Source organism: Sorex fumeus, unplaced genomic scaffold (assembly GCF_029834395.1).
Source record: "Sorex fumeus unplaced genomic scaffold, SorFum_2.1 ptg000010l, whole genome shotgun sequence".
Lineage (NCBI taxonomy): Eukaryota > Metazoa > Chordata > Mammalia > Eulipotyphla > Soricidae > Sorex > Sorex fumeus.
The window spans coordinates 1,622,203-1,636,508 of record NW_026606067.1 but is presented as its reverse complement, the minus strand read 5'-3'; the positions used below and the strand labels follow the sequence as shown (position 1 = coordinate 1,636,508).

At 57.3% G+C, this 14,306-nt stretch overlaps 1 protein-coding gene across 4 annotated transcripts in view; it reads left to right on the top strand.

Moving 5' to 3' along the window:
- The window catches only part of NAV1 (neuron navigator 1), a 137,582-nt gene that overhangs the window by 47,741 nt on the left and 75,535 nt on the right, over window positions 1–14,306 (top strand). For all 4 annotated transcript variants that reach the window (XM_056110511.1, XM_056110512.1, XM_056110513.1 and 1 more), the window contains exon 3: window positions 913–1,278. In XM_056110511.1, the coding sequence (XP_055966486.1) occupies window positions 913–1,278 (366 nt within the window). The remainder of the gene's footprint in view (window positions 1–912; window positions 1,279–14,306) is intronic.

Below are 14,306 nucleotides of genomic sequence, written 5' to 3'. Positions count from 1 at the left end.
CTTGAAACTCCTGCCAGCTCCTTACTCAAGCCGGGCTGACTTCTGTGGGCCAAACCCCAGACCCCCACCTTTGTGGTTGGATGTGTCCCAGCTGCTGGGCTGGGGGTTCCGGGGGTCTGTGTTCGAAGCGCATGCAGGCCACGCACGTGTCCAAGCACATCCCCACTGTGACCTCTGCTGCTGCCCTAGCCTTGAGGGCCAGAGGCCGCTCCGAGCCCCCCAGGCTCCCGGAGCCAAGCCCTTGAGCATGAGCCCGACATGCTCCCTCGCTGGCCCAGCTGGGCCTCAGCTTGAAACCCTGAGGTCTTGCCTTCACCCTCTGTCCATCCTCTACGAATATCTCTGTCCAGTCAGGACCTCTCTGCTCCCCACTGATGTCCAGACCCGCCTCATTGTAGGTTCCCAAAGCTTTTCCTGTGTTGCTTTGGGACTCCTCCAGACGGCCCTGTGTCTAGGGGAAATGCGCTCATCCTCTGCTCTCTGACAAAAAAGAGGTGGAAGATGCCCCTCCCAGTCCAAGCAGAGAGACCCATCCGGGCCTTGGAAGTGCCAGCAACCCCTCGCCACCTACTTCCAGGTGGTGGGTGTGGAGGCATGGGACCCTTCGCGCTTACTTAGCACCGGCGTGGTTGTCAGTCTCCGTAGTAGAAGAGACCCTGAGGCCGCCAGCACTCCCTGCTCCCCTGGTCCCCACTGCCACCTGGCTACCCAGTAAAGGGCCGGGCAGGATTCCTCCCCTGGTTATGTTCGGGCTCAGTGTGCCCAGTAGCCCTGCACTTTGCCCACCTGAGCTTGCACATGTGGCATTGACTGCGCCCCCTCTCCCTCCCTCCCCCGCGAGGCGCCTGTGCGTGGGGGCAGGTGGAGAGGCGATGCCCGCGGCCCACCAGCGCCCCTCTGCTCTCTGCCCAGCTCCCTGGAGATGGCCTGCTACGACAGCGACGACGCCAACCCCCGCAGCGTGTCCAGCCTCTCCAACCGCTCCTCGCCGCTCTCCTGGCGCTACGGCCAGTCCAGCCCGCGGCTGCAGGCGGGGGACGCGCCGTCGGCGGGCGGCAGCTGCCGCTCCGAGGGGCCGCCCGCCTGGTACATGCACGGCGAGCGCGCCCACTACTCGCACACCATGCCCATGCGCAGCCCCAGCAAGCTCAGCCACATCTCCCGCCTGGAGCTGGTCGAGTCCCTGGACTCGGACGAGGTGGACCTCAAGTCCGGCTACATGAGTGACAGCGACCTCATGGGCAAGACCATGACGGAGGACGACGACATCACGACAGGGTAAGGCCGAGGCCCCTTGCCAGTGCCGCACCTTCGCCCGCTGGTGTGTGGCTGGGAATGGGGAACCGGGATGGATGCGCGAGGACCTGATTGGGCTGGTCGGAGAAGGTATCTCTCCCTTATTGGTCTCTGTCGCTGTCAATCTGTGGTCCGCCCCACCCACCCAGGCCTCTGCTGGCAAGGCGTGGGCGGGAAGGGCCCAGGGAAATGGCCTTGGCTCTTGGGATAACATCCTGGAGTGCTTGTTGAGTGCTCCCTGTTTGTCACGGAGGATGGCACCAGGCCTGCCCTCCCGCGAGCAACTGAGGAGAAAGAATGAGAGCGTGTGCGTGGCCGCGCCAGTGAAACAGAAAGCGAGTGTCAGTCCTGCTAACTGACGCGGGGCTCCACCCGCTCTGCTGCCCTCGGCAGCAGTGAACCTTTCTCGTCCCTGTTACAGGCTATTCAGTTCCTCCCGCGGCATCACCTACACTCGCTCCCTTGGAGCCCGGCAAGTGAGGGAGATGTAACGGGAACAAGGTGCAGGGGTTTGGGGCCAGAGAGATAGAACAGCAGGAAGGGCCGACCCATGTTCCTTCCCAGCATCCCGTATGGTCCCACGAGCACCGCCAGAGTGATTCCTGAGTGTAGAACCAGGCGCAAGCCCGGAGCATTGCCATGTCATGACACCACCTTCCAACACCCCCACCTGGCAAGGTGCTGGGGGTTTAGGGGCCTGACCAAGTGCTCCAAGCTCTGAGAACAGAGCCTGCAGTGGTTCTGGAATCTTCTCAGGGCTGCATCTCAGTCGATGGTTCCTTCTACTTTCTCCCTCATGGCTTGCCCAAACCCCCCAAGGGGCCACCAAGGGGCCAGTGGCTCAGAGGCTCCCTTTCCCCGTAAAACTCAGATTTGAAAAGTGTGCAGAGTAACCCCCATACTCCCCAGCTCCAGGCTGTTCCTGCCCCCTAGGGAGAAACTTGGAGGGATCTGGTCAGGGCCTGTCCAGCGGATGAGGCAGATCTGGAGCAAAACAAGTGACGCACAGCGGGGCTGTTTACTTTCTCTGCTGTCCCAGGGTCACCCCACCTCACAGGACACCGCCCTCCTGCAGCTGGAACCGCAGAGAAGCTCAAAGGGCTGTACTGGGTGGGATGGCGAGCGCGTGTTGGCCGAGCCACCCTTCACAGCCTCTTCTCTGAGGCGGTGAGAGGTAACCCTGGGGAGTGCCCACAGGGGAGGTCACTGGGCAGGCATCTGCCCTGCCTGCCAAACGATCGTGGCAAGAAATTGGAAAGCAGCGGTATTGAAAAGGTCTCAGCGAGGCTGAACTCCCAGTGCACACAGTTCCTTGATGCCTCTGTAGAGTTTGCCTGCTGAGTGAGCAGAGCTGCGCCCCGGGGCAGTTAGCAGTGTGAACAGGGCTCAGGTACAGAAAGTCTCTGGCGCAGTACTGTTGCTCTTAGAACCACAATCACTGCTCCTGTTACTCTTAGTGTCATTCTGAAGAGGGCCCAAGGCCCCTGCCTCCTGAGTATCCCACACTGGCCTTCGGGGAGCATGATAAGACCCGAGCACCACTTGGGATGCTGCAGCTGCCGGCCCATCTTGGGGGTATCGGTGGAGGGGGTGGGAGTGATTGCAATGCCAGGAAAGTTGCCCTTTCACTTGCACACCCACTGCCACCCTCTCCCTCCGGATAGAAGCACGGGGGAGCCCCAGATCAGAAAGAGCAGAGCTGACTGTGACGGGGCCTGTGCCCTGCCTGCACACCCTCCACCCCAGGATTCCCAAGACCTGGAGTTCACAGGGGGCTACAGAATAAAGGCTTGGCCTGGCCACGTCCAAATTCACCCCAGTCAGCCAGCCGCAGGTTCCAGGATTTCACATGCAGCTTTTGCGGTCGGCCGGCAATTAGCAACAACTCTCCACACTCCACTTCCCCGCCAGCTCTGGAGCCACGCCCGCCCTCCAACGGGCTTAGGACGTCAGAGACAGGGAGCCCGCTTCTAATCCCGGCGATTTTTAACAGAAGCATTCACTTCTCAAGTATGTGTTTGCACGGCGAAGCACCAGGTTGGGCCCTTAGAAAACAGCATCTGAGGTTGCCGCAGACTCCCCACCACCACCCCAACCTCCCCCCCCATCCTCGCTTCCCTGTTCTGCTCCTCTCCGCCCTCTCATTCCTCTGGACTTTTAGGTCCAGTGAGGTTTTGTAATTTAGAAAATGCCCTACCCAAGATCATTGTTCTTCTGATTGATAAAACGGGAGAGGAGGGGTGCTTGGGGGGGAGGGAGGCAGTTCCCAGCAGGGGTGGGTCAGCCATGCTTCCCACCCCATCCACAGGCAACACTCTGTCCTCTTGCACCCCACCCTCCCGCCCCGTCGCTGCCCTGCACGGTTGCTTCTGCCTCTGGGAGGTCCCAGCCTTGGACCACTGGACCACCGTGGCAGCCGACAATGACCACTGCTGCACCCCATCCCCCACCCCCGTGACAGTGCCAGCAGGAGGGCTGACAGTGGATCAGGGCACTTGGGGCTTTGTTCTCTGCCAGGGCAGCTTCAATTTGGGGCGGCGTCCTCCATCCTCCGTGCAAACACCAGGCCCTTTTTACGACTTACACTGGCACAGTGGCAGGGACTGTGCCCTTTATTTATTTATTTATTTATTTATTAGTTTTAGTTTCAGGTCTCATTGGCCGGTGGTGCTCAGGGCTTACTCTTGGCTCTGTGGTTAGAAATCATTCCTGACGGGGCTCAGGGGACCATATGAGATGCCAGAGATCGAACTTGGCTTCGTTGCACGCAAGGCAGATGCCTTGTCTGAGGTACTATCTCTCAGGCCCATTTCCAATAGAACAAAATTGGAGGAAAGTTTCTAAATATTCACATGGAATCAGTACCACTCTTGTTTCACATTGTCCCCTGAGAGACATAGAGGTATAAATCTTCGTTCAACTTGTTGTTGATGATCTCTCAGATACTCTCTTCTCTATACACTGTAGCACTGTCCTCCCGTTGTTCATCGATTTGCTTGAGCGGGCCCAGTAATGTCTCCATTGTGAGATTTGTTGTTACTGTGTTTGGCATATCGAGTACGTCAAGGAGAGCTTCCAGGTTTTGCCGTGTGGGCAGAATACTCTCGGTAGCTTGCCGGGCTCTCTGAGAGGGGCGGAGGAATCGAACCCAGGTCGGCTGCGTCCAAGGCAAATGCCTTACCTGCTATGCTATCGCTCTAGCCCAAATTAAAATAATAATAATAATAATAATAACAATGGACTGGACAGATAGTACAGCAGGCAGAGTGCTTTCTTTCTGACCCTGTTCAATCCCTGGCACACCGTATGGTCCCATGAGTACAGAGCCAGAAGTAAGCCCTGAGCACCGTGTATGGCCCCAAAACAAAAAAACAAAACAAAACAAAACAAAAATAGAAGTGCCAGCGATTCCGGTGCTTTCTTCGATGGCTCACTTTTCTGGGTCCCGGTGCGCGGGTCACCCTCCCCTGGAAACTCTCAAGTTGTCAGTGGTCCTCTTCAAACCTGGCACATCGGTGATACAGCCTCCCCCGCGTCACCGCTGGAGCATGTCAGCAGAGACAACCACGAGCTGGCTGGCGGCTGCCCTGCCTGACAGCTCGGCACATTTTTACCTCTTGAAAAGAGAAAAGGAATTTAGCTTTCCAAAAATAGCAAGGTCTGGAATGTAATCGAAGGCAGAAGATAAGTCGCGGCGCAGCCATCTGTCCTTCCCCGGCTGGCCCTCAGGTTGGGTGGGCGGGCAGGGAGCAAGGGACCATGTGCAGGAGCTGGGTGTGGGGTCCTCGGCTCCTCTGCCCCCCCCACCCCATCTGCTTGTACTCGGGGTTACCTCTCCGTGTCACCAGTTCTGTCTGGGGGCATGGAGTCCTGACAGATCTCAGGAGGTCCCAGCCTTGGACCATTGGACCACCAACAGTGACCACTGCTGCACCCCACCCCCCCACCCCATGACAGTGCCAGCAGGAGGGCTGACAGTGGATCAGGGCACTTCGGGCTCTGTTCTCTGCGGGGGCAACTTCTATTTGGGGCTGCATCCTCCATCCTCCGTGCAAACACCAGGCCCTTTTTATGACTTACACTGGCACAGTGGCAGGGATGGTGCTTTTTTTTTTTTAGTTTTAGTTTTAGGTCTCATCCAGTGGTGCTCAGGGTTTACTCTTGGCTCTTTGCTCAGTCCTGCAAAAGCAGGAGCACATGTACACCGCACACCCCCAGGGGGCGCCCTTCTCAGACAGAGTCATGTTGTCAGCAGTGGGGGTGGATCTGCTACCCAGACACCTAAGCCCAGGCCACGGGCACTAGAGCCACCAGGCCCATCTGGAAAGAGCTGAAGGGAGCGGGTCGGCTCCAGGTGGCTCCCTGCTTCCTGTGTCCCGGTCTTCCTGCTCCCTGCCTGCCTCCCTTCCCCGGCCTGTCCTCTTGAACTGTGCTCTGGAGCTCAGCAACAGATGGGATTCGTTTCCTCCTTGGCTCTGAAGTGTCCTGACGTTGAAAAATGTCAAATAAAATAAACTCGAGGTCCCTGCTTTCTCCCAGGCTGGCTCTTGAGCCCAGGCCTTAAAGGGACCCCTCCAGACTTGCTGAGGGGGCAGCTTTGATTGACAGGTCTCCAGCCCAGCCCAGGCCACCTTCAGTGACAGATAGGCTCTGGCTCTGCGGGGCTTTTTGCAAAGTGACCTTTGCAAAGTGACCTTTGCAAAGTGACCTTTGCAAAGTGACCCCTTTTGATGTTGAGTGGGCAGGAAGACTGTCTTCAGTCTTAGTCTTAAGACATCATACCCAGGAGATGGACAGCTGGACCAGGCTTGACTTCTGTTCCCAGGGAACAGGGATTGGACTGGGGGGGGGGAGGTTGGGGCCTCAATGGGGAGCCCCATTATTCTAGTTTGAGAAGATTCAAGTTCAAATGGGGGGTGGGGGGTAGGATACCTTTAGGGCCTTGCAGGAACAGCATTGTGGGGCTGGAGAGATAGGGCAGTGGGGAAGGCACTCACCTTATGCTCAGCAGACCTGGGTTCGATTCCTGGTACAGCATACGCCACATGCGGTCCCCAAGCTGTAGTGAGAGCGAGGAGTGAGTTCAGAGCACGACAGGCTATGACCCCAAAGCCAAAAACTTTTTTTTTCTTTTTGGCTCACACTTGGCGGTGCTCAGGGGTTAATTCTAGCTCTGTACTCAGGAATCACTCCTGACAGGTTTGGGGGACCTGTGCCGGGGATCGGGAATCGAGCCCTAGTCGGTCACATGCACGGCAAATGGTATACCTGCTGTGCTATAGCTCTGGCCCCGCCTTTGTCGGTTTGCTTTTAAATGCTGCCTTCGTGGTCTTTGCCTCCTGTGGAGCGCAGTTCCACAAACGGACCTTTGAGAACTGGGTTAGTGGACGCATGCAGTGCTGGCCTGCTGGGGCCTAGTGAGCCCAGCTAGGCTGTTCGTGTTCCCAGCTCGCTCACTGAGTAGCTGTGTGAGTTCCTCATCATCTTTTGCTTCAGTTTCCATGGCTGAAAACCATGTGTGGGGACTGGGCTCATGAATATTCCATTTGAAAGGTAATGTGCCCCTCGGTGCTCGTTATTGTTAATCAGTTTTGAGTTTGTATGTCTGGGGGCCACACCTAGTGGTGCTGGGGTCCTGGCTTGGTGGGATGATGCAGTGCAAGAGATTGAAACAGGGCAGCCACCTGCTCTATGCTGTACACCTATGCTGTCTCTCCAGCCCCAGGCGAATGGTTAGGTAGATAACTGATGACAGACAGCAGATAGACAGACTGTCACCTGCTCATTCTCAATGAGAATACAGTTTGATCAAGTGTGTCCTAACCTTTCCCATCCTCACTGCGGAGAACCCACTAAGGGCTCTGCTGCGAGAAAATCAGGGCCTGGACCCCACTGGACCTACTCACAGGCTGTTGCCATGTGGCCAGTGCGGCCCCTTGTGTGTGGTGTGTCATAGAGTCAGCACGGGGGGGGGGGGGGGGGCAGGGAGCGCTGTCCAGCTAAACAGGTTGCACACAGAACCCTCTTCCTGAGTGCGGCCACTTTCCCACCGTTGCCTGCTCCGTCCTCTGTCCCGCACTCATTGTTGGGTAGAAGAGTTTGAGGCGCTAGGGGCTGGCGGGCAGGATCTGCGTGCAGGTGGCCCCAGAAAGCTGCGGCAGGCTGTGGGGGTGGGGGAGGGTGTCTGGGCGGAGTGAGGGGGTCCCTGTGGGTGGGGGGGCAACTGGGCTCAGGGCATTCTGGGAAAGTATGTGGGATACCCCGAAGCTGCTCACCTAGAGAACTAGGGGACCGTGACCCCACTCCACTGTTGGCCGAGGGCACTTCCTACGGTCCTTGCATCCAGGTTTCTCTACTGTGTTCCCTGAAGGTTGAGTAACTGAGAGTTGCAGGTGTCTAAGGCCTCACCACAGAGGAAGGAGGAGAGAGTAAGTCAGTCACAGAGGAAGGAGGATGTGCAGTAGGATTCCTGGGTCTGTCTTTCTTTCTTTCTTTCTTTCTTTCTTTCTTTCTTTCTTTCTTTCTTTCTTCTTTCTCTCTCTCTCTTTCTTTCTTTCTTTCTTTCTTTCTTCTTTCTCTCGTTCTTTCTTTCTTTCTCTCTTTCTTTTTGTGTCACACTCGATGATGCACAGGGCTAACTCCTGACTCTGCACTCAGGAATTACTCCTGGCAGTGTTCTGGGGACCCTGTGGAGTGCTGGGAATCAAACCCAGGTTGGCCACGTGCAAGGCAAACGCCCTACCTGCTGTGCTATCGCTCCAGCCCCCAGATTCCTGGGTCTTAAGATATCCCATACTCTTTTCAGTGGTGGTGGTGGTGGTGGGAGACGGGAGGGAAGGTGCTTCCTAAGCAGTGCTCAGGGAGCCTTGGGGATACTTGCAGTGCTTCTCAGCTTGGCAGGCCATCACCGATTCTAGGACCTGAGGATATGGTGCTGCTTGGACTCTGCATTGCGCGGGATGACCAGAACCACTGTGATGGGGCTCAGGGAACACCGTAGCTATCTCTGGCACACCCCTGACCACCGAACCATCTCTCTGGCCCCAAGTTTTTTTTCCTTCCAGTTTTAGGCCCATGCCCGGTGGTACTCATGATGCTGACAATGCCCCAAAACACCACATAGTGCTGGGGGCTGAGCCCGGGGCTCCTGCATGCACCCGTGCACAGATACCCTGAGTTCCCCCCTCCCCCTGACCCCCAGCCTCATCCCAGCTCTTCACACAGCAGGACAAGAGCGCTCCGTCCTGGCTATGGGCTTAATCTGAATTGCAACATTTGTTCCAACTCAGTAGGGTTGGTGGAAAGTTGGAATAAGGCAGGTATTCCCCAGGGGCAGCTGGATGTATGTGGTTGCCATAGCAACCGATGTAGGCTGAGGTGTGGCTCCTCCCCCTGAGTGTCCTAGTAACCTACTATTGAGTTGCTGGTTTTCACTGCCTTGGCTGCAGTCCCTCGGCTGAGGCCTGGCTCTCCCCTACAGGGCTGCCGGCCCGCCCACTCTTCGTCTTTTCTCACCTCTTTAATTGTCACTCTCCTCATTTTCCCTAAAATCCATATGTGTGTTCTGTGATAAGCACACTGGGCTTGTGTGGTGCCTGGGAAATCCCAAGAAATGCCAGGAGAGCACAAGCATGGACCCCTGGCAGGCTGGGGCTCAGCTCTGTGGAGTTCTGGCAAACCTACGTGTCCAGTGCAGGGGTCGGGGGTGTGGGAATAGACTGTTGGAGGATGTGATTGAAAACTTGTGTTGCTACATCGGGTGCTCAGTGAGTACGGCCACCCTTCCTTCTCTAAGATGGCTCTTAAAACCCAAACCATAGAGGCCCTGAAGTCCGACTGTGCGACAGATCTTTCCACCTCAGTAGAACTGCCCTGTTGGCCCACGCTTTGCAAGTCTCCTTCTTCCAGGAAGCCTTCCCCGATTCGTCCCTTCAATCAACAGGATTGCTCTCTGAGTAGGTTGCTCTGGGACTTACTGTATAATTTCAACTTTTGTGTTATAATTCTCTAACAACTTACATAGTGTATGTGGTTTGCAGAACACTAGGCATGGTCTTATTTCATCTTAACCCTGAATTAGGAACCCCTAAGTCTCACCTATACCTCCATGACCCTCAGATGTAGTGTGTCCCATGTTTCCTGAGCCTGGGAGCCTTTCATGGGCCAGGTGACTTGCCTCCCTCCCACAGACCTCGGCTCCCTTCTAAAGCCCTGGCCCCGGCAGTTGCCTACTGAGCTATGGTTAGAGACCCCCACTGCCCCCGAGTGACCTCTCTGTCCTCCGGAAGGGGTCATGCTTTGGAGTCACGGAGTGACCCGGCCAGGCTCAGCTCCAGCCTGTCCTTGAGTATAAGTTCTAGTTATTGCCACTCAAAGGCTGAGCTGTCCCAGGATGTTCACGAGAGGCTCTGGCTGCTGGGCTATCAGATGTCTCTGGCCAGGCAGCAAAAGAACCATTCAGTGCAGCTGAGGAAAGGCCAGAGGGGTGCAGCAGAGCCAAGCTGGGGCTGGAGGCCGTGTGAAGACAGAGGCAGGGAGTCTAGGCTGGAAAAGCCCCGACAGACTCACGGAGCCCCAGGCACGGAGCTGCTCAGGAGACAGATGGACCCTCACATATGTGTGGGACAAGGTCAAGGACGGCCAGGGTGGGAGTGGCTGACGCTGGGACGAGTGCCACGGCCCATCAGATGGGCGCGATCGTGCCGCGCACGCCAAGGAAGGCGGGTGGGAGACAGGCGCCCTGTGTGAGACCCGCTGGCCCCGGTGTAAGAGGCGCCGGGCACAAAGGGGCAGTGTGAGCACCGGGAGGAGAACCTTCCAGAGTGGGTGGGGGACGCTGCCCTCAGCCTGGGCTCTGAGCCGGAGCAGGGAGGACCAGCTCTGGTCAACAGCCTAGCTCTGTAGTTAGCTTGTACTGACAGAGGTCTCGGCCACAGACATCTCCAGGACTGAGCACAGGTGGGCACACAGAGATAGGGCCTGGCATCATATTGTCCCCGAGCACTGTGCTAGGAGGAGTCTCTGACTTGGAACCACCTGGTGTGGCCCCAGACCGGGTCTGCTGAGGCCACAGGGCCCTCTTTCATGGATGGGATGTCCAAGGGGGTGCTCTGAGCCTGCTGGGGCCGCTCTTCCTGCCCCCAGGGCCCTTCTCTGTCTCTCAGCCTCCCTGCCTCATGTCTGGCTTCTGTTCCAGCATCTGTGGGATCAATCAAAAGAGGCAGTGGGAAGGGGCTGGAGAGATAGGACAGCGGGGAAAGCGCTGGTCTTGCATGCAGCCAATCTGGGTTTGATCCCCAGCTTCCCATATGGTCCTCTGATGGATGCCAAGAGTGATTCCTGAGCACAGAGCCAGGAATAACCCTTGAGCATCACCGGACGTGGCCCAAAGATAAAATTAAGAGGTGGCTTTGAGGGGCTGGAGCGATAGCACAGTGGGTAGGGCGTTTGCCTTGCACACGGCTGACCCGTGTTCAATTTCCAGCATCCCATATGGTCCCCTGAGCACTGCCAGGAGTATGGAGCGATAGCACAGTGGGTAGGGCGTTTGCCTTGCACACGGCTGACCCGTGTTCAATTTCCAGCATCCCATATGGTCCCCTGAGCACTGCCAGGAGTATGAGTGCACGAGCCAGGAGCAAACCCTGTGCATCGCCGTGTGTGTCCCCAAAACAAACCAAAACAACAATAATAATAAAACAAAAAAAACAAAGAGGTGGTTTTGGGAGGGATATGCTCAGCCAGAGGTGGTGGGGTTCCAGTAGCCCAGGATCCCGGAGCACTGACATCCACTGAGGGTTTGTGGGGGAAGAGGGATGGGGCTTATTGCCCTTCAGACAGTCTCTTTCCAAGCCACAGCCAGACCCCTGCGAAGGGCCCAGGGGTTACCCATGGCCTTGGGCCCCTGTGGAAAGGAATTTCCCAGCAGATCCCTGTTTTCTGGGTTCCTGTGTGAGCCACCCCCCAGGCTGCTCTCAGCAGGTGTCTGGAAGCCAGCCCAGCAGCCCAGCTGCCAAGCTGGTTTCTAGCCCCTTCCCCAGTGTTCTTTGCCTCTTTCTGATCCAGCCTTATTGTCAGAAAGGAAAGATGGGTCTGGGGAGGTGATTCCATGGCGAGCACTGACGTTGTCTGTTTCAACCCCCAGCACAGAACTAACAACAGACAAATCAAAACTGGGTCAGAGCAGTAGCACAGTGGGTGGGTCACTTGCCTTGTAAGCCCCTGACCCAGGATTGATCCTCGGTGTCACATAAGGTCCCCTGGGCTCCTCCAGGAGTGACCCCTGAGTGCAGAGCCAGTAGCACTCTTGGGTGTGGCAAGAAAAAAAATAAGTAAAGTAAATAAAAACAAACCAAAATCTTGGGCCAGGTTGATAGCACTAGCCTTGCATGCAGTTGCACCAGGTTTGATTCCCCAGCATCCCATATGCTCCCCCGGGAGTGATTCCTGGGTGCAGAGGAGTAACCTTTGAGCATTGCCGGGTGTGACCCCCCAAAAAACCAAACCAAAACAAAACAGAAAAAAAAAGTGTCTCTAAAAGGAAGGACAACGACCTGGCCTAGGGGGTTGGGGTGATAGAAGGGGTCCCCCTGGCAGCCAGGAGATCAGGAGCTGCCCTGTGTGTCCTGCCCTTCCTGCAGTGCCATGCATGCAGGTCTCTGCTGTTGGGGAAATATTTGACAACCTCTTCCTTGGGCTGGTGTCTTTGAAGCCCCAGAGACCACCAGACCATGTGCTGGATCCCAGCACACATGGGTCCCAGCACTTCTGATCCCTGCCCTCCCACCCTCAGAGCCCCCTGCCTGTGCCCCGCTGGCCCAGGCCGCAGAGCTGAGAGGTAGCTGTGTGTGGACAGGCCACCTGCTGCTAGAGACTTAGGAAGCTTAGGGAGAGCAACTTGAGCCATTCCTGGGCCCGGGGAGGCCCCACCTCTCCACTTGGGAAAGGAGGAAGTGGAACCAGATGGCCTTGAAAGACTGGGTGCTGACCTGCAGATTCTCTGGCTCATGGGCACGTGGGCTCCAGCTGCTGGTGCTCAGCGAGGACCCGGGCAGGAGGCAGATGCTGGGGCCACCCATGAGGACCTCCTGAAATTTGGGACCCCTGGAGGTTGAGAAATCCCTAGCCTGGGGAGAAGCCTTGCATGAGGGGGGGGGGGGGCAGGGGTGGTGCTGGGGTCAGTGCCCCAGCACAGAGCTGGGAGTGACCCGAAAACCCCTCCAGGTGTGGCACAAGAGCAAAACAGAGTTGAATTGGCTGGAATGTGAGCAGTGCAGGGAGGTCAGGGGCACCCTGGGGTGTGGCCCCCTGAGGTTTGTCTTCTCCAGGGCCTCACTGCTGGGGCTTACCCAGAATCTGGTGTGGGGTCTGACCCAGGCTAATGACACAGGAGGAACTTTCTAGCCAGCCTTTTTCTCTCTTTCTTGCCTCACTACACAGTGCCACCAAGGTTTGAGATTGTTGTCGGGGCGTGACCAGAGCCCCCATTCGTGCTCTTCAACTGTTCACATGGCTCTAGAGGGCCCTGAGGGGTGAGGAGAAAGTCAGCCGTTCTCAGCAGTGTTGATGGGTATCTGCTGTGGCCACTTTCTGTGCGTCCCTGCCTCAGTTTCCCCATGGAGAGGGCCTCTCTGATGGCCCTGGGTCTGGGGCAGAATGAGATCGCGGCTCCCTCTGGGCCAAGGAGCACCCTGGGACCCTGAGCTGAGAGAGATAAGCCTTTCTCAATCCTGGGCTGTTTTTTTTTTTGTTCTAGCCGGCTTCAGCAGGGGTTCCCCTACCCACAGTGCCCTCCACCACTTCTGTGCCTGTGCAGCCTGGGAGCCAGGTAGAAGCACTCCCTCTGAGTGACCTCCTCCTCTCCCCCCCCCGCCCCCCCCCCGCTGTGGCCAAGGTCACTGCACCCACCTGGCACGGCCCTGCTGCGTTGGTCAACTGCTGGGGCAGCCTGAAGGCCCTCAGAAGCGTTTCTCTCCTCGCTGCTGCTGTGCCTGGCCTGTTGACTGCAAAGGCCGCTGCTGACCTGTGTGTGATTAATTTGTGGAGCACCAGCCCAGTAAAGCCTGCAGAAGGGAGTTATGGAGGAGAGAAGCTTAGTCTCGTGCCCACTCCTTCCCCATTCCCAGGGAAACAGATTCTTCTGGGTTCCACAGATGTGGGGCTCTGGAATCTGCCCCTAACAGGAGGGGGGCTTAGAAATCCTCTGACCTACAATCAGTCCACTTGGGGGGCACTGTGAAATCTGGAAGCCCCTTCTCCTCAGGAACTAAGCTGCTCTCAGTATGGCCTTTGGCCCCAGTCTTGGGGGTGGGGGGGGGCAGACTGCCAGGTGTGTGTGTGGGGGAGGGGCTGCGTGTGTCTGTCGGGTATCCAGGGACAGTTTGACCTCTCACTGGGGCATCCTACAGGATCATCCATGGGTGCGAGCTCAGAAAAGGCACAGCTAGGGTGGGAGAAAGCCCCAAGGGACACAGCACTCCAGGGACTCCCTTCTCTTCCTCCCCTCCCCACCTTCCCCCCTTCTCTCCCTCCTGCTCCTCCCCCCTTCCTCCTCCCCCTCCTCCCCCTCCTCCTCCTTCTTCTTCACAGCCCCCCTGCTGGCTGGGGCTAAAGAGAATCCCTTATGGTGCCTGTCACTCTAAACTGTTCTCCAGATGCTGGCCCGCCCCCAGCAGCTGCACAGGGCACGGGTGATGTCCCCCCCCCCCCCACTCCCCCTGCAGAAGAGCCCAGCTAGGGCATGGCCAGAGAATCAGGAGAGGCTGGAGAGAACCACCTGCATTGCTCTGCTCCAAAGGGCTCAAAGCCAGTCAGCTGCAGCCCAGGCATCTTCCCTACCTTACTGCCAAACCACCAGTAAAGGGAGGAAGCACCCCACGTCTCTGGTCCGGGCAGCCCGAGGGACCAGGACAGCTCCCTGTGTCCTGTACTCCTCTTTGGTCTCAAAGCAAAGAGCCCTCCCCATTCCAGACTGTCCGGGGGTCCCGAGACAGAGTTCTGAGATGTGTGGG